The 20,071-nt window shown below is 45.3% G+C and overlaps 1 protein-coding gene across 3 annotated transcripts in view; it reads left to right on the forward strand.

Moving 5' to 3' along the window:
- Positions 1 to 538: 538 nt before the first annotated feature.
- ITPKA (inositol-trisphosphate 3-kinase A) overlaps positions 539 to 20,071 on the forward strand; it is a 54,247-nt gene continuing 34,714 nt past the window's right edge. For 2 of the 3 annotated variants that reach the window (XR_004000007.1, XM_030559522.1), the window contains exon 1: positions 542 to 1,206. Coding sequence is in view for 2 of the 3 variants with exons in the window: in XM_030559522.1 (XP_030415382.1) it covers positions 712 to 1,206 (495 nt within the window). In the remaining variant the exon portion in view is untranslated. Of the gene's footprint in view, positions 1,207 to 20,071 lie in introns of all 3 variants that reach the window. The other variant, XM_030559523.1, reaches the window with a different exon arrangement.

Below are 20,071 nucleotides of genomic sequence, written 5' to 3' on the forward strand. Positions count from 1 at the left end.
TCCCCTTGGCCCGTGAGAGCAGGATTTGGCCTGAGGCTGGGCAGTGGTAGTAGCGAACAAGGGGAAGATGGGAGGGTGTGTCTGTTGATGGTTTTGCCCCCAGGCTGTGGGCAGGTGAGGTGGGGGCACACTGGTGAGCGATAATCACCCAGGACGAGAACGGGGGTGTGCGTGTGGCTGCCGTCGACAGAGACCCATCGCCTGGGACACAGCACAGGCTGGGCCGGGGAACTTCTCGGCGGGACAGGGGAGGGCGGAAGATGGAGGCTGGAGCCCTGCGCGCCACCACGTGAACAGCGCCCGCCAGGCTGCACTCTGCGCCCTGCCCCGGAGGAAGCCGAGCGGCGGGCCTCGGTCCCGGAGCCGGGCTGTGACCCCGGCGTGGGCCTGGCTGCCCCGCAGCTTTCTCCTGAGGCGTCTCTGGGTGGCGCCGTGGAAACTGAAAGCAAAAGAGACGAAGGGGCCAAGCCGCAGCCAGGAGCGGGCGTGGGCCTGACTCCTCCCTCCGGCGGTTACGCTCAGCTGCTGCGGCGGGCGGGCTGAGCCAGCCCAGATGGACTTGGCTGCGGCAGGATAGGCGGCCCCGGCTCGGAGCCTCCCTGCGGGCGAGCTGGGACATGACTCTGGGCGCTCCTCGGCCCCCGGCTCCGCGCGGCAGACGCAGCCAGCAGGAAGTTTGCTCGGGTGCAGCGGCGGCCGGGCGCTCCCCCCATGCACACGCACAGCCCCCGGCTCCGCAGCGGTGCCCAGGAAGCGCCCCGCACCGGCCCCACCATGGACTCTAGCTGGGGCCGGCAGAGCAGCCCGGAGCTGGGCAGGGGAAAGCGGCTGAGCGTCGGGGAGCTGCGCTCGTTCTTCGAGGCTCACTGCGCCGCTGCCGCAAGGGAGCTGCCGGACCCGGCCAAGAGGAGCTGCCGCCCCCCAAACGGGCTGCTGCCGCCGGTCATCCCGCAGCTGACGGTCACCCCCGAGGAGAGCGAGGAGGCGCAGGGCAGCCCCAAAGGGCCCCCGCCGGACCCCGAGAGCGGCTGGCTGGGGACGGGCAGCTCACTGCACCTGCTGCAGTCCCGCCGGCTCTCCAACTCCTCACTGTCCTCCACCGGCTCCTCGTCCGTCTTGGAGGACTCCGAGGACGACCTGCTGAGCGACACGGAGGGTAGGAGCCAGGGCATCGTGCACCTGGAGCACGGGGAGGACACCAACCAGGTAGGCCCCCAGCGGCAGACTAGCCGAGCGGCCCATCCTGGGCGGGCCGCTGCTTCGCGCGGCCGGGCGTTTGGGAGAAGCACCCACGTGCCCGCAGGTCCATATGCCGATCTAAAAGCGGCGCCTCCTGGCAGTGCTGGACAGCGAGTGCTGTGAGCCTGGGCTGGGGATATAGCAGCAGGGGTTGGATACCATGGTGATGGACGACCGTGTTGTGGGCTAGCTTAGGGGAGGCCTCCACTGCCCCTGCTGTACTTCTGGGGCTGGGTCTCCACCGGACTGTCCATCTGGCACGTTTCATCGGCACTGGGTTAGTTTAAAATGAAGTCTGTTAAAATGAAAACAAGTCTGCCCTAATCTAAGCCGAAGGGCTCTTTGTTGCATAGGTGCCTACGATATCAGGCTCTCAGCTCCACTGTACTCTGTGGTAAACACCAACTTGATAACAGTCCTCCAACAACATCCAGTCACTGGTCAGCTCATGTGAGCTGAAGTTACTCCCCCTCAGTTACTCGTGTTCCTGTATTGCTGTACCGCAAACAGCATAGCATGCCTGTGGCTGTGGAGAAATACACAATTCAAGCTATTCTTCCAGTCCCATGGTCTCGGAATGTGCATGGTGTCATTGAGCGCTCACCAGTCTGGTATTTTTAAGCAAGGTTTCAGTGACCTAACTAAAAGGAAACTATTTCCCCTTACCCAATCACATAAACTGAAAAATCCACCATGCTGATCAGTGATAATTCTACATGATTCTGTTACATTGCTGGGGACCTGAGGTTCTTGAAACCCAGCCAAGTGCTGCTACTGTTTCTCTTGCTATGAAATTGCCATTGACCTATTACGATTTTTTAAAAATTGTTTTGGCATTTTTTGATCACAGTCATTTTTCAGTCTCTCTTGTGGGATTTTAAAAATAACATTTTTTCCAGGCATTTACAAGCAGGTATTTCGGCCTCTCCCACTCCAGGAGTCTCTGGTTGTCAATTTTTGAGCTACTTCATGCTGTGATCTTGACAGAAAATTGGGAGGAGCTTGGAATTATTAGCATGCATGTTTTTATCCATTTTGGCAGTAATACATTCTTCCCAGTAAATCCCTTATGTAATTTGCCAGCTGCTCTTACATATAAAGGGCAGTTTTGAAGACATGCAATTGGCTTGTTTTTCACCGTGGTAATACATATTTTACTTTGTGTTTATAACAACTCTCTGGGCTCTTTGAAACTGAAATGTTTTCCTTAGCAAATTCCCCCATCCACCATTCTTGAGACTACCCAATGTTTTATAATTATAGGGTTGTTTATGACTACCAGGCCACTGACAGTGAATTGAATCAGGAAAAACAGTGTATATTGTGAAACAAGATAAAAAATAAGTGACCCAGTGTTGTAGGTAATTCTTCCAGCTCGGTTATTTTCCTGAGAGTTTTAGGATTATTAAATTAGAGGAAGTATGTTTTGAGTGGCTAAAGTACAGGCCAAAGAATTATGCAACCTTGGTTCTATTCTCATAGATGTGCTTTGTCACCTTGGGGAAAATTGACTTTTCTGTGCCTCAGTTTCCCAATTATGTACGATAATATCCTGTAAAGGGTTTTGCAAGGCTTAATTAATATTGATAAAGTTATGATCCTCAGATGGAATCCCCTGTAGAAGGGCAAACTATTATTATTACAGGAACATGGTTTTAATGTTGTTTTTATAATTACCATAGCCCATGACATTTGGCTTTGAATTACAGAATAATAGAAATTAAAGACAGGGTGGGGATGGAATTTTAGATCATCTAGTTCATTCCTGTCTGCTATTGCAGGCGGTGAGTAGGTATGATGATGGAACACTGTTAGCTTGGAACGCCCATCATTGAGAGCTGTGGGCTGGATGCGTGGTTAATAGCACTTTATCAATACAGAGAACCCGATGCCATCCATGCTGGCCCCAGGCTAACTTGTCTCCTGAGAATAATCTGAAGCGAAACTATCCTCCAAGCCAAGTGTCCTGTTGGATGCAATTTGGTCCAGGTCCGGCACCACTGAGGTCAGTGGTAAACCTCTCATTGACTTCAGTGTGTGCAGTATCAGGCCCTAAATCATTAGTCAGAACAGTTTACAACCCCATGTACTTACACTTATGTACCTTGTTTTAAAATATATGTTTTGGATGTAAACTGTTACCCATTTAAAATCCTATTAAGTTTGTTAGCACTATTTAAATCTAGACAGAGTTCAGAGAAGGCATTACATCGAATTACAAATAAATGTAATAATACTAACTAATGGTGGGGAAAAAGGGTTTAAACAAATAGAAAGCAGCCATCTTAAATGTTTTGAGCTATGGTAGGATGGAGAGAAACAGCATTCATTCGAGTGCATGGGAAATCCGGGACTTTTCAAGTATTAAGATAAGTTCTGTTTCTTTAAAATGTTTTTGCAGACCTACCAAGTGTCATGCATTCCTGCAGAACAGGTCAAAAGTCCCTCATTTTTTATGAGGGAGACTGTACCCACATGCAAGAGCCTGTATCTTAGGGAAAGGGGTATTGAGCTACTTACCCGAGAGCCCATTCATTCTAATCCAAGCTCTTCTTATGATTGGGTTTAGTACTTCTTTGCACTCCTCAGTAACCGATGCCTCAGTACTCCTACATTAGGGGAGACAACCCATTTTACAGATAAGTGTGAGCCTGGACAACTCTTTGTAGGCAAAGCTAAAAATAGAATCCTGGACTTTATTTTGACAGACCCAAGGCTTATCAGCTTTTCCACACTGCCTTTCAGGTAAAGTGGGCCAAATTCTATGTCTGTCTAACTGATCCTAAAACAGTGGCTATGTCTGCACTGCAGCTGAGAGGTGTAATTCCCAGCTCGGGAAGCGTACACATGCTAGTTTGCAAAAAGTAGCATTATGGCAAAGGTGGCGACTCAGGCCATCAGCCTGAGTACAATCCAGTTGGAAATATTAGGTACGTATTTGGGCAGCTAACCCATGCTGCTCACTACACTGCTATTTTTAGTATACTAGCTGGAACAGAACTAGTGCATGTACATCTTCCTGCACTGGGAATTACATCTCACCGCTGCAGTGTAGATGTACCCAGTGGGGCTGGACCACATATAACGGTTTGAGTCTGCTACAGCCTACATGAATTTAGTGTGCATTGTTGTCCTTTAGTTCAGATGGTTAAAGTGCATGCTTTTTGATCCCAGGTTGCTCCTGGCAGAATGACCCTGTTAGTCTCTTTAATCACTAGACCACACTTAACTCCCAGGGCCAGGAATCCTGATAGCCAACACTCCAATGCTAGTTCACAAATAGTTGTGAACCAGTAAGTAAATAGAAAATATGTGCAAAGTGTCGGTTGTGTCCTTTTTATGGCCTGTTCTTTATATAGAAAAATGATTCCCCCCTTCCCCTAACAGCAGGATTCTGTGTTGTATATCTCAAGGTTGTGGGTTCAAGGCTGGCTTGTGATTCATGGGGTGAAATACATGTAAGTTAGTGGGAGGGCCTTGAGATAAGTGAAATGACTTTATTTTGCCAGGCCTTATAGATAGATAGAGGTGAGTTTTTGGATGTTAATATTTATTTTTTGTTGTATTTAGTATTGGTATTTTGGTTAATGTGAGCTGCCCTTTTAAGAGCAGGGTAGGGCACATTGAGAGCAGTGCCTGGAGGAGATTTTGCTTGTGTGTGCAGAGGGAAGACTATCTCTGTAAGCACCAGAAAGGTCAGAAGTTGATTTATTGAACTTACCTTTCCAGAAAACAAGCTTCACCCTTGAAGGTGTAATGGCACTTAGCCAGGGACTGGGTGCCTCAGGGCACCTCTAATGAGCTTTAGAGGCTTTTATGCCTGTAGGCTGTCAGTTAGGGATTAAAAGTTGTTCCCATCTGATGGAGGTTTACTGGCCCCACCATAAGTGGAACTTCATGGATCTGAGTTTCAACTCCCACCTCCAGGGCTGGCGCTTCCATCTAGGTCGCCTAGGGCACCAGGATTTGGGGAGGTGGCAATTCTGAGGCGGGTCCTTCACTTGCTCTGGGACTCGCTGCTGAAGTGCCCCGAAGACCGAGAGTGCAGAAGGACACCCCCTTTGCCCCGCTGCAGAATTGCTGCCAACGACCAGGAGCGCGGAAGGACCCCCGCCTAGGGTGTCTAAAACCCTGGCACCACTCCTGCCCACCTCCCAAACTCACCACCTCACTTTATATTAATTGACAAACTCCAAAGAGAGGCCAAGAACCGCATGGGCTATGGAGACAGAATTATCCTTGTGATCCCTAGGGGAAGGTTCTCTGTCAGGATTAGGGTAGCATGTGTGGGAAGCTTATTCTACTGCTGCCCTGTTAGCCAGACTTTGTAGCTGTGTACAATTTATTATATTTGCATAAAATGCCATACATGGAACTGCACAGCTACATGACAGCTATATTTTGTGGTTAATTAAGCAATAGGTTTTAAAATAACTAACTGTCAAAATACATGCTGGATCTTATCCTATGACAGCTATAAAAGTCTCTGCTTTCCCATGCATTCAGATGGCGACTACAGTTTTCCTTTCCTACTTTGCTTCATGAGATAGGAGATCCCTGTTGGGGAAGTATATGTACAATGGTAATTTCCACTGAGAGACCAGTCAAGCCACTCTGTCATGAGTCACTAGCATTTCTAAAAACTGCTTTCAAACAGAGATAAGGAAAAATAAACAGATCAGGTTAGGATCTTCATATTGGACAGTGTCCCTTTAAAGTGTTGCTCAGCAAGTAAGAGATATGATATAACGGCTGCAGTACTATGTTAGAGGAATGTGATTTACTAGGTAGAAATGTGCCAAATACACAAACCACATATTCCAGTCACTGTAACCATGAGAACCGCTGACAGCCAGAAAGAAGCATTAGATTCTTGCCTGCAGTGATAGTAGCCCAGAAATTTTTTTTTGGAGTAGTAGGGTATTTAACCTATAGCATATCTGTTTTGGCTGGTCCTTTCTCTCTCTCTTCCTTTTTCCTTAATAAAACTTTAAAATAGACAAACATGTTCCATAATTAAGGACTAAAAGTATGAACAGTTTCAGCTCAGGAGCCGATTACATAAACTAATCCAGTAGAGAAGAATTTTTATTTTTAAACTGAGATGGGAAGGGACCCTAAGTGGTTTATTATTTTTTTTTACACTGTGTGAACGTCATGCTTCTAAAAGATGCTGGATTGACAGTGATATCCCTATACTCTGAAGTCTCCTCTTTGTCCACAGTCTAAGGGCATGTCTTCACTAGCAACAGCGCTTTAACATGGCTTGTGTAGTCGCAACATGGCGCTGGGAGAGCTTTCTCCCAGTGCTCTAAAAAACCCACCTCCACGAGGGGAGTAGCTCCCAATACTGGGAGCACAACTCTCAGCACTGGTGCACTGTCTACACTGCCACGTTACAGTGCTGAAACTTGCAGCGCTTAGGGGTGTGTTTTTTTTCACACCCCATAGCAAGACTGTAAAGTGCAGCGCTGTAAAGTGACAGTGTAGATAAGCCCTTAGTGTGACGTGAACAGCAGCAGTGCAAGCTTTCCCATGTCACCCTTTTAATGTGCCTCAACCCAAAGTTGGGTCTTTTAACATGAGGATAGTTCCCTTTTCACAGCACACTTTTAAATGGTGCCCCCATACTGACATGCCAACAGTATGGGTGCTGCATGGTTCCAAGAATTAGGGCTAGTCTGCACTGAGGGGGAGAGGAATCGATCTAAGATACGCAACTTCAGCTGCGTGAATAGCATAGCTGAAGTCGAAGTATCTAAGATCGATTTACCTTGGGTCCTCATGGTGTGGGATCGACGTCCGTGGCGCCCCCTCAACTCTGCTACTGCTGTTTGCACTGATGGAGTTCCAGAGTCGACGGAGAGCACGTTCAGGGATCAATATATCCTGTCTAGATGAGACGCGATAGATCGATCCCCGAGAAATCGATCGCTACCCGCCGATAAGGTGGGTAGTCTGGACATACCCTCAGATATGTTCATGGAGGACAGCTCCATCGATGGCTGTTAGCCAAGATGGTCATGGATGCAACCCCATGCTCTGGGTGTCTCTAACCTCTGACTGCCAGAACTTGGGAGTGGACTACAAAGGATGGATCACTTGTTGATTACTTGTTCTGTTCATTCCCTCTGAAGCATCTGGTGTTGGCCGCTGTGAAAACAGAATACTCAGCTAGATAGATTATTAGTTCGACCCAGTATGGTTGCTTTTATATTCTTAATTTATGGCCTCTTGCTTTTAATGGGGACATTGTCTAGTAGGAAGTGAACTAAGACCCAGTAACTAATTTCTGATAGTCTTCTAAATACCCCTCAGTTCCATTAGCCTTTAGTTATTTCTGAGCTGGGGTGGATTTGAAGTTATGACCTAGGAGTTAAGAGACCCTTTACCCCATCATTAGTCTCCTGAGCCCTTCAGTCTTCTGTTACGGTTTTTATTTTAAATATTTAAAAGGGCACAGTTCCTGCCTGGCCCTGCAGGATGAACTGGGACGAGCTGATGCAGCACTGTTGCATAACTGTTCATGGAAAGGCTGTGTGGTTGTGTTTTCTTCCTTGTACTTTCATAATGCTGTTGAAACCTGTTTGCAAGGTGTGGTGTATCTGGAGCATGGAGAGGAAAACAAGTCTGCATCATCAGGAGATGTATCAATGTTTAAGGAGGGGTAAGTTCTTAAAAAAATCCTCTGGGCAGATCTCTTGCAGGTTGGGGTTGGTTAACAGTGGAGGTGGAGAATACTCCATGTGATGCCATGCAATATCTATAACTAAAAGGAACGCTGTCTAGTGGTTAGAGCAATGGATTGGGAGCCAGGAACTCCTAGGTCTATTCTTGGTTCTGTCACTGGATCCCTCTGACTTTGAGCAAGTCATTTAATCTTCCAGTAATTCAGATTTAGCCATGGGGCCACAGAGAGAGAATGACAGTCTGGCCCAGTGGTTAGGACACCTGCCTGGGATGTGAGACACCCTGGGTTCAGTCCCGCTGCTCCAATCTCTCTATTTAGTCACAATGGAACAGCTTCAACAGGAGAGAGAGGGGAAACCCCACATATCCCATAGCTCAGTGATTAGAGTATCCTCCTGAGAAGACTTCCTATTCAGATCTTTAGCAGAGAGAGGGAAATTGAACCTGAGTCTCCCACATCCTAGATGAGTGCTGTAACCAATGGGTTAAGAGTTGTAAGGCAGGCACCGCCACTATTTATGGTGTTTGAATGTGATGTGAACTGGTAGGCTGCCTCTGCACATGTCTACAGGATCAGGCTGCTTGAGTGAGTTAGGTGGCCAGATGGCTGCCTTTCCCTGGTTTGTGAATTGCTGTGGGGCTTAGGCAGGAAATAGGCATCTGAATGCCTCAGGGGAGGCAGCAGTATGCATGTTCAGAGGTGGGAACTTTTGCCTGGAAAACCTCAGTGCTGAGTGAGTTTAGGTGCCTGCAGGGTTTGGTGAGAGCATTATGGCTCACAGTGGAGCCAAAACTGGGACTTAGGTGCCTGAGTGCCTTCTAGGGTGGCCAGACAGCAAATGTGAAAAATCGGGACAGAGGGTGGGGGGTAATAGGAGCCTATATAAGAAAAAGACCCCAAAATCGGGACTGTCCCTATAAAATTGGGACATCTGGTCACTCTAGTGCCTTCATGGATCCAGTCTTCCATATCCAGGTCTATGTCTCCCTTAGCTAAGAGTCAGTCCCTTTTGGACCAAGTATCAGAGGGGTAGCCGTGTTAGTCTGGATCTGTAAAAGCAACAAAGAGTCCTGTGGCACCTTATAGACTAACAGACGTTTTGGAGCATGCATCCGACGAAGTGGGTATTCACCCACGAAAGCTCATGCTCCAAAACATCTGTTAGTCTATAAGGTGCCACAGGACTTAGTCCCTTTGGAGTTTGCTTCCCATGTATAATGGAGTGTGCATCTCCCCCGTCCTTGATCACTGCAGGAAGTGCTTAGACTCTTCTTTTAATGTCCATTCCATGTAGCTTATTCAAGTCCCCTCCACCAACGCCTGTACTGTACAACAATTCTGATACTTACGACCTTATCTGCCACAGGGCAGAGTTTCCTCTCCCCATGAATGCGTTCTGGCTCTGCCTTCTCCCTTGGGAGCCTCCGGTGGACCTTCACTAAGTCTCCCCCAGATCAGTGAACATCCTGAGCCAGCATCCATGATCCCCTCCTTAGATGCTTCCTTCTTGCCTTCATAGGGACATTAGGCATTTTCCTCTTTAACCCTGCCCTTGAGAGTCCCAGTCTGTCCACAGAATTGTGCAAACCCTCATTCCATTTTGGAGCAGTCCTCTTTTATATATCCTTGCCTTCCACATTTATAGCATGCCAGTCCCTGAAATAATTTCTTGGGGCTTTTCAATTTGCTACCCCTTCTCCCTAGCTTTGGGCCCTTTGACCTCTCTTCTGGGAAAGTCAGCTTCTAGGAACTCTTTGGAGAGTTTAATTGCAGCCTGCAGGATGCTGGGCTGGTGCTTCCTCACCCAGACTCTAGTATTCTCAGGGAGGCTATGGAGAGATTGTTCCAGTATCACCAGGTCCATAATTTCCCCTACAGGTGAAATATCTGGCCCTAGTCAGAGCGTAGCTGAGTCTATTAGCTTTTCTGCTTATGCCCTGGGTCATACCCCTTCAGCCCATCTAGTGGCCAAAAATTTCTGCTGGTACTTTTTGATGCAGAGTTCCACCTGATCTAAAAGAGCAGCCTTCACGACAGTCGTAGTCACGGGTCTGTTCCTTGCCCAGGGATGTATAATCTGTTTGAGCTTCCTAGTTGAGATTGAGTGGCACTGGAGGGCCCATATTTCCCTTCCCTATCCAGCTTCCATGGCTACCCTCTTAAATATTATTAAGAATGTATCTTCCTCTCCAACCCTCCCCATCACTGCAGAAACCGCCCAGACTCCTTTCTTTTAGTGTCCACTCCGTATAACTTATTCAAGTTCCCTTCTCCAACAACTGCACAGTGCAATACTTACAAACAGTATTTCTGTCAGCCCCTATTCATCAGGGCCCAGGGAGAAAAAGATCTTCCTTGCTTGGGATCTGCTTCAGTTTGGCACAGCTAGCTCTGTCCTTCGGAGGGAAAGGGGAGGCTTCCTTCCCGCCTTTTATCAAGCTACTCAGCTGATGGACCAATTAGTTCCTTAATGCACCCATCTGATTAGTTAATTCCTCCCTATTTCCTTGGTCAGCCATTGCTGGGGAAACTAGTAGAGGCTACAGTGGTCAGAGTGCTGACCCAGCTCTTAGGACTCTGCATTTGTCACGCCATGAAAGTAAGCTAAGGCCCAAACTTGGTGACTTTGGTGCTTTTGAAATTAGTGACATTTATGTGTAATAACCAGGGATCACACATGATTTCACAGAGACAGAATGAACCAACCTGTCAGCCTGTTACATGGTGGAGCTCAGGTAGGGTAGTTTTTGATTTCAGTTATTTGTGAACAGCCCTTTTTACCCTTATCCTATCAACAGTGTCCCTTCTAACAGGTGTATACCAGACAGAAAGGTGTTGCATGTTCATATAGTAACACATTTAGGCAGGGGGAGAACTTTTGATGAGCAGGAGTTAATCCTCATCCTTTCACCTTGTATTTATCTACCAGCAGTAGGAACAAAATAGTGAAGACTCTGGGCTAGCTACCCATCCAGTAACTTTCTAGTAATTTATTCACTCGGTTCATATATCGCTTCCTATGTAAAACTGATTTGCCCTGTCACTAATTGGGAATGCTATTGGGATAAAACAGCAGCTTCTTTTTGCACAATAAACTGAATATTACGGTAAGGACAGAATCTTCCCTTCTTACGTCTGTCATAACTATAAAGGGAAGGGTAACAACCCTCCTGTATACAGTTCTATAAAATCCCTCCTGGCTAGAGGCACCAAAATCCTTTTACCTGTAAAGGGTTTAGAAGCTCAGGTAACCTGGCTGACACCTGACCCAAAGGACCAATAAGGGGACAAGATACTTCCAAATCTTGGGGGAGGGTGGGGAGAAGGCTTTTGTTTGTGCTCTTTGTTTTGGTGGTTGTTCGGTCTTGGGACTAAGAGGGACCAGACATCAATCCATGCTCTCCAAATCTTTCTGCACAAGTCTCTCATATTTCAAACTTGTAAGTAACAGCCAGGCAAGGCGTGTTAGTTTTCTTTGTTTTCTCAACTTGTAAATGTTCCTTTGCTAGAGGGAGGTTTGTCCCTGTTTTGCTGTAACTTTGAACCTAAGGCTAGAGGGGGTTCCTCTGGGCTCGTTGAATCTGATTACCCTGTAAAGTTATTTCCATCCTGATTTTACAGAGATGAAGTTTACCTTTTCTTTTAATAAAATCCTTCCTTTAAAAACCTGATTAATTTTTCATTGTGTTAAGATCCAAGGGTTTTGGATCTGTGTTCACCAGGACTAATTGGTGAGGGTATACTCTCAAGCCTACCCAGGAAAAGGGGTGTAAGGATTTCGGGGGAGGAGGGGAAGAGGAATTAGTCTCAAATCTGCCCAGGAGAGGGGGTGGGGTTAGGGACTTCGAAAATATTTGGGGGAAGGCAGCGTTTCAAGTGACTCTCCCCTGAGATTTGGAACACTCTTGGTGGCGGTAGCTTACTGTTAACCTGTGCTGGTAAATAAGCTTGGGAGTCTTTCATGCGGGTCCCCACATCTGGACCCTAAGGTTCAGAGTGGTGAAGGAACCCTGACAACATCCAGCACTGAAGAAACCCATCCTGGATGCATCAGTTCTAGCCAACTATCTCATGGTATCAAACCTTCTATTCCTGAGCAGGCTTATAGAGAAGCTAGCTGAAGGCCAACTGCAAAGCTAATCTAACTGAAGTTAACATACCCAGCAGTGACGATGGGAAGCTGCACCTCCACCACTAGACCCCTTGCTTTCATTAGTCCCACAAGGATCAATTCTCTCTTCTGTCCTTTTCAACATCTGCATGGAGCCACTAGAGGAACTAGTCAGATGAAATGGACTCAGATATCAGCAACAAACAGATAACACGCTTCTCTACATATCCTTCACCTCCTGCAACCTTACTCCTACCACCAAGGTTCAGTGCTTGGATCAGATCAGTTCTCTGGTGAACAACTGGTTGAAGCTGCACCTGAGTAAGACTGAGGTGATGCTGGTAAGCAAAGCACTTTGAAGCATTTGCAGCCATGGTGCAGTCTCCTTTGGTGGAAGGGCAATAGAATCCATAGTTTTGGAATGCTTCTGAGTTCCTCTCTGGTGCTAAGTGCTCACACTGTAGCATCTGTAAGTAATGCTTTCTACCATCTCTTGAGGGTTAGGACACCCTGTCCTGCTTTGGTGGATGATGACCCGATCTGAGTTATACACGTCTTCGTCACCTCCTGTCTGGCCTACAGCAATGTAAATATACCTGGGTGTAAAGCCATCAGCCCTTAGGAAACTCCAGGTGGTACAGAATGCTGCAGTGTGTTTCTCAGCAACAAGAACTTCTGCAGACATGTCAAACCTGTCCTCCACTCTCCATGCTGGCTTCCACAGCACACTGGGTCAAGGTCTCAGTCCTCATTTTCAAGGCACTTAGATTTGCTGGCTCCAGGTCACTGAGAGATCTAAAGGATTATCAAGGACAGCTTTGATAATAGGTAGTGCTACCAGCCCCACCTATAATAAAATATACTCAGCATCCTCTACATTTGGAATGTCCAATGGTCAGACCAGAACACTGGGAGTCTCAGGAGTCCTAGGTTCTTTCCCCAACTCTGAAACTGACTCAGAGTATGCCTCAGGTCCATAATCTCTGTAAAATGGGTATGATGATCTTTAAATCACAGAGGTGCTATGAACTGAATGAATGTACAGTGCTTTGCTGATCCTTATATGATAGGCTACATAGACAGGTGAGGCATTATTCCTGGAGATCGTTCGTTCTTCTTCTGCTTCACTTCAGATGTGACTGAAAATGAAACAAACAAAAAAAAAAAGAGAGAAAATGACAATAGATTTATTTTTGTTTTGCTTGTGACATTTTTGCTCTTGAGGACTCCTTAGTTATTAAAGTTTTGGGGTGTTTATATAGGAGACATTATTTTAGTTAAGGTGGATAGGGACTTCTATTTTCAAGCATACATTTAAAGAAAATGTAAGGTTGTTTCAAGCTGAAATTTTCTGGTCTTATTTTGACAACTGAGACTTTTTTTAAAATAAAAGTTTGAAATTTGAAGTTTGGTTTGGCTAGCATTTTAGTTACTTGAACAGAGAGACAAATTTTAGTCTAACTTACTCTTCCTTTAATCAAATTTTTGTTCTTTTCCAGTTGTAAAACCTAAAACTTGCCTTTCCCATTAGTGCATGTCGAAGATTAATTGCTTTGCCTAGAGTGGGCGCTATAAAAATCTTCAAATTTGCTGCTTGCAAGCTATTATTGTGTCCTGAGTATTGGCTCAATCCAGTTTCCAGTGAAGTCAATTGAAAGACTGTCAGTCAGTGGGGGTTAGATCAGGCTCCATTTGCAGTATTCCCAGTACAAAGTATAGGGATTAACAGAATTATGCCTGATTAAGAAAAAGTACTGAATAAAAAGAGGTCAAACTACAAAGGTATAAAAAGGAATATTCCACCCCCCCGCCCTGATTTTAATTAAGGAGAGCTCTTTAATAAAAGCTTACATTGACTGACTAACTCTGTGGCCTTGGGCAAGTCACACAGTAAACTGTGTGGTGATTAGCCAAGATGGTCAGGGACACAACTCCTGAATTGGGATCCAGACTTTGTAGGTCTCAGCCCAGACTCTCTGAGATCAGTGGGACCTGGAACAATGGATCTGAACCTTCTCAAACTTAGGGGCAGTTCAGATCTGGATCCACATTTCTGGCACTTCTTCTAAACCCTAGGAAAGATATAAATCCCAGTGTATGCGTTCAGTGTTACTAGTAGCATTATTCATTTAGATCGGGGTGGGCAAACTTTTTGGCCTAAGGGCCACATCTGAGTATGGAAATTGTATGGTGGGCCATGAAATTGGGGGTCGGGGTGCAGGAGGGGGTGAGGGCTCTGGCTGGGGGTTGGGCTCTGGGTTGGGGCCAGAAATGAGGAGCTTGGGTTACAGGATCAGGGCTGAGCAGGGGGTTGGGGCATTGGAGAGGGCTGAGGTACAGGCTCCGGGCAGTGCTTACCTCAAGCAGCTCCTGGAAGCAGCGGCATGTCGTCCTCCGGCTCTTATGCACAGGGGCAGCCAGGAGCCACAGCATGTGTGGAATGGGGCAAGCACCAAACCCTGCTCCCTGGCAGGATCTCGAGGGCCTTATTAAAACTTCTGAAGGGCCGGATGCGGCCCCCAGGCCATAGTTTGCCCATATTTGATTTAGATGCAGAGATCAGTCAGATCAGCCTGAAGCTCAAATGCAACATAAAACTAAAGCCAGGTTCACATCCTGCTTTATCCCACTCACAGAAAAACCTTTGATACACTTTCACATTTCAAATAGATGCCAGTGTGCCCTGGATGTTCTGACTGACCTTCAACAGCAATAGCCATCAGTAAAGTAAGCAAAGTTCCAAAGTTTATGGGGATTCCAAGGTTAGTCACTTGAGCACAGCTCTAAAAAGGGGGCCTGGAACTCGGAGGCTCACAGGGGGCTCAAAGAGGCACAGCCATTCCCCAGTGCATCCTTTTGGATCAGCGGTAGTCAATTATTTTTTTGTCAAGGTCCAAATTTCTCGGTTCAGGTATAGTCGAGATCCAGATTCTGGGGTCGGGGGGGGAGTAAATAAGATTTTGAGATCCGTTCAAAAGCATCTGGCTGTTCAGATTTGGCCTGTGTTCTGCCTATTGACTACCCCTGCTTTTGGGTGGTGCACCCTGCTCCTAAGACAGTCAGCTTGCTGGGCTGGTGCCTGGGGAAATTGGCATGGCCTTATCAATTTCTTGATCCTACCCTTTTGGGGTGTCAGCACTCCTTGGGAGATGGGGGGACACACAGGGTGCTGTCCCCATGTGGATAAGACATGTAGGGCAGGAAAGTTCCTTGTGTCTTCCTCACTGCATCCATCCAAGGGCCAGGGATGATCTGACTTTATGCATGTTCGATACTGTGATGGTGAAAGGGTAAATATAGACAAATGGCCTCAGAATTTGTCCCCACAGCTGTGCACTCATGTATCAGATGAAGACGGAAAGGACAGAATTTGGGTGAGCAAACAGCATCTGTGCATGCAAATTGGCTGTTTGCTAATAGAAGTCCTGTTGTTCATGGGCCTTGGGTGGGGTAAATGTATTCATGATAAGCATTGCCTATCGGGGGCTCCTAATCCGGCATGATTCTGACTCCCTGCTTTTTCAAGCCACACAAGTCCTGGAAGGAAACACATACTGGTTCCACAATGGGTCAGCCTTATTCAGAGAAGACTTTAGTCTGCAGAAACGAGGCAACCTTCCCAATCGTCAGCTTAATACAATGCAAAATGCTGGGCATCAGGTATGCTGGATTTGTAATTGATCCACTTTGGTTGTTCGCTGTTTGGTAAGGGCACCTGATGTCCAGGAATAAATACCTCTTTTGCCTTCTGGTAAAAATCCAAACAGATTAATAAAATTACTCCTTGTAGTCCTTGCTTAAGGCCAGATCATCCCTTCCTGTGGTAAAATCTGCAGGAGAAGACCCTGGAGGAGGAAATCGCTGGCTCCCTTATGTCCTCTCCTGGCTGTTACCCCAGGTGCTGGGGTGTCCCAGCAGGACTCTGCAGACAAGATAATAAAACCTTTTATAAATGCTTTCAGAGAGCCTGTCTGTGAGGATCTCTCCAGCCTATCAGGGTGGATTTTAGGCATAAGCAATGCAAATGATTGCTTGAGGCCCTGTGCTTTAAGGGCCTATGCCAGTCTCAGCAACTCATGACTTGATTCCACAGGAATCATGGCAGGACCAAAGGGGCAAGGCCTGATGTTCCCCCTCCAACCAGGGGACCAGAGACTGGGGAAAGCCACATACTTTTAGGATCCCAGTGATCCTTCACTGGATTGCTAAATCCCACCTGGGCCCAGACTCCCACTGTAGGGTCAAATGATACATTTTCTCCCAATCTGGCAGCCGGACTGGAGTGGGAAGTAATTCTTGATCTGATTTCCCTTCTTTCTCCCTGACTCTTCCTTCAGCCTCTGTCTGTCTAGAATTTATTCCCCACTTATCACAGAAATATTAAAGCATTGTGTTCCCAATCTTGCTTTAAGCCCTTAAATTGTGAGGCCAGGCTTAGCAATTCTGTCTGAGAGGAGTCAAGGGGTGGGATGGGTAGAAGGTGGGATGGCATGGAATGAATGAAGTCAAGCAAATTATTTTCTATGTATGTTTCACTAAGTAAGAAAAATGATACAGACAGGGCAGCAAATTCAATCTTGGCTTGCGAAGTAGCCTGGGTGAACTGCTCATTCCTTGCATGCACCATGAACCATAATCCATCTGCGGTGACATTTTATGTGTGACCTTACTTTTCCTATCCTCAGCTGCTGTGCTTTGGAGTACTGTTGTTTGGTCATTGCTGGATTCTGCTGTCTGTTTCCAATCTGGCATGGAGGCTGCTGCTCATTCCAAATTTTTAGTCAACTAGATTGTATGGTTCTGCAAGGCAGACTAAGTTTGGCTTGCAGTTCTGCTGCTAGGAGTCCATGATAGTAAAGTATGTCTTTGTGTCTGTCTATTTTATTGAAAGGGTGAGGTACAGAATGACAGGTAGTAACCACGTGTAAGCTGCATGTGTTTACTTTCTTAGCAGGGTAAACAGATTTTCTTAATAATTTTGCAATTGACATTTGTGTTTGTAAAAGGTGAGGGATCCCCAGGATCTTGATGGTAAAACCCTTTGTTTACCTAGAGGGCAGAGAAAGTACTACTCATCGCAAAACACACAGAGCAGCACACACATCCACAGTATCTCGGAAACCCAGACACTCTGAGTCAGTTTCAAGTCTGATGCAAGCAGGTGTGATTTCTTTGACTTCAGCTGACTCTCAGCCACTTACGTAAGGTCTGAATTAACCTCTTGCATCAAGACTATTGTCTGGAAGGGAACATTTTAAATAATCCCTGATTTGCCGGGGCTAGGAGAGGAATTCAGCTTCTCTTTCCTATGCTAGTCCATTAACAGAACGTAGCCCTGAGCATAGTGGTGCTGGGGCAAGAGGGGAATCCTTCTATCCTATATATTTCCTACTCTGTTTCACTAACAGACCCAACACTACCTTGGGGGTATGTGAGCAAAAGCTCCACTGTATTCACACCCTACGCACCATTGTAATAATCTTTATATAAAATACATCTTGTTGAGATATCATTTGAATGCTGGTAACTCGCTGGCCAGTAACATCACGATGAAATGTATGTAGCAACATTATATGCGAAGGTGTGAAGTCCCCCGTATGATCTTAGCCCATGTTCAAATCCACACAGTCCTGCCTAGGCAAAAGTTGTTAAACATGTCTATCCTAAACAAAGGAATGTGCATTTACCTCAGTTTACGTATAAGTAGCAAATAGGGTCCACAAGACAGCAGGAGAATATAGAAGGAGAGAAAGCAAATTTGTATTTCAGCAAACACAGGTGAGGAGAGAGAGCATGGAGCCTCCTTAACCAGCAGACTCCATGTCACCTTCTTTACTGCTTGAATAAACTTGGTGTTGAAGAGTAACCTTCAGAAGAATCCACTTCAGGGGTTCCTAGATTATATATATATATAAAAAGGGGGGACAGAGAACCATAAGTGCTCTCTTTCATGTAAGATGACAGAGAAACCAGCATCTTTGGGCCTTTGGGAGAGATCCTGACCAAGGAAAGAGTCAGTCACCATCTTCCTGGAAGACTGTGGGTGTGAAAGGCCAACTTAAAGAAAGCTTGAACGAAAACTTGTTTAAGTTTTAGACTTTTGGATGCATGTTTTCACTTTTATTTCTTGTAATGGTTTCTAACTTTCTAATACTTGAATTCACTTAATCTTCTTTTGTTAATAAACTTGTTTTACCTCTAATCTAAACCAATCCAGTGCTGTGTTTAAACTGAATTTTTGCTTAGCTCTAGTTAATGTAACAAACTGTTGAATATTGATTCCTTACAGGGGCAATGAATCTTACTATCTGGACTGTGCAGGAGAGGGCTGGACAGTGTTTTTGGGAAAAATCAGGACTGGGAATGTATTGGGGTCACTATGCAAGCAGTAACCTAGGTTGGTGGAAGCCAGAGTGTGACTGGTGTGTTGCTGACAGACTTCTGGATCAGGTCTGCGGCTATACAAAGACACTCAGGCCTGGTCTACTACATACACCCTTTCTTGCTGACCTGGAAGAACTGCTGTCTTCTGTAATTCTCCATACTCATTCTGTTCTGGTTATCCTGCTCTTTGTGATGCTTAAGCCATGAAGCCCAGCTCCTGACTGGCGTTAGCAGACTTGCTCGCCTGGCTTTGATATAAAACCAAAACTTACTGTATGTGTAAGTAATATAAATCCCTTTTTTAATCAGGGTGGATTTGATTTAAATCAATTTGATTAAATCATGATTTAAATCACTAGTCAGGAAGACTCGATTTAATCATGGATTTCTACATAAAAGTGCATTCTTGTTGTTTGTTATAACCTTAATACATATTCTGCAGAATTCAGAGATGTAGGCTTCATTTTTAGAAGGTACACACGATACATTTTTTAAAGTGATTTTATTTTGAGAACTTTTCAGATTAGTTTTACAGCTATATCAGAAAATGAGTGTATGTTTGGTTATTTCGTTTACCAAAGGTAATTGAAGCAGATATTTATGAAGTCATTGGGAGGTGAACTATCTCCAATTCAACAGGCTAATCATTAATATTTGGAGGATTTTCTTGCCATGCTGTATTAGGAGGAGAAGATCACCGGGCAGACATTTAAATTGTTTTATTTAACTAAAACAACATTACGTAGTTTGGATTTTTTTCTTCCACAGTAAATATACAATATTTTAACAAAACAAGCATATGAATTTTTTGAATTTAGTTAAACATTCAGGTTTTTTAAAATCAGGTTTGTTTTTGTTAAAATTGTTTTTAAAATAGTCAATTTAATTTTTGTTTTATTTTTTAATAGTTAAATATTATGTCAACCAGGTCAACATGAGAAGCTTAAAATATTGGCTTCTGCAGCTAACTCAGCCATCTTCACCTTCATTTTCCTGTTTGTTCATAATCTGGAAAAGAAAAAAGTTTTCCAGCTTTTTCAGGTTCCAAATGATTTCTCAATTTGGAATGAATTAGTTCAAAGAAAGAAAATATTCTTTCTATGCTGACAGAAGAAGCTACTGCTGTTAAAAGTGAGATTATCACTTCAACAGTCTCTGAATCCAAGTACCTAAGTGACTTCCACCAGTTCACTGGTGTGACTTGCTTTAAAACATTATCAGCAAACGTATATTTCTTGAATGTTTCTTATTCCCAAACTAGGTCTCTTTTACAGCCTGCTACTATTACAGGTTTTCCCTTCTAGTGAGAGAATGGTGTGGTAGATCTCAATGAAGGCTACACTCAAAGACCTCAAGACTTCTGGGATATGCTGCTCAAACAACTTCACTTTTTCTACTGCCTGTCCCTCCCTTCTCACATTTATCTCCAGACTTCTCCTCCTTGTCCAGATCTATTCTGCCCCCAACTATCTTCAATTCATTGAACTTTTTGAAAGTTTGCACCTTTAGAGAGAGGAAAGGGATTGACTCTGTACACAAATTTGTAGAGGGATAATCGGGTTGAGGTCTGTTTCTCACCTCTCTATTTATTTTTAAAAACATTTTTGTTGTTAACAAGCATGTTATCTCTGGAGAGACAAATCCAC

This window comes from Gopherus evgoodei, chromosome 4, assembly GCF_007399415.2.
Source record: "Gopherus evgoodei ecotype Sinaloan lineage chromosome 4, rGopEvg1_v1.p, whole genome shotgun sequence".
Taxonomy (NCBI): Eukaryota; Metazoa; Chordata; order Testudines; family Testudinidae; genus Gopherus; species Gopherus evgoodei.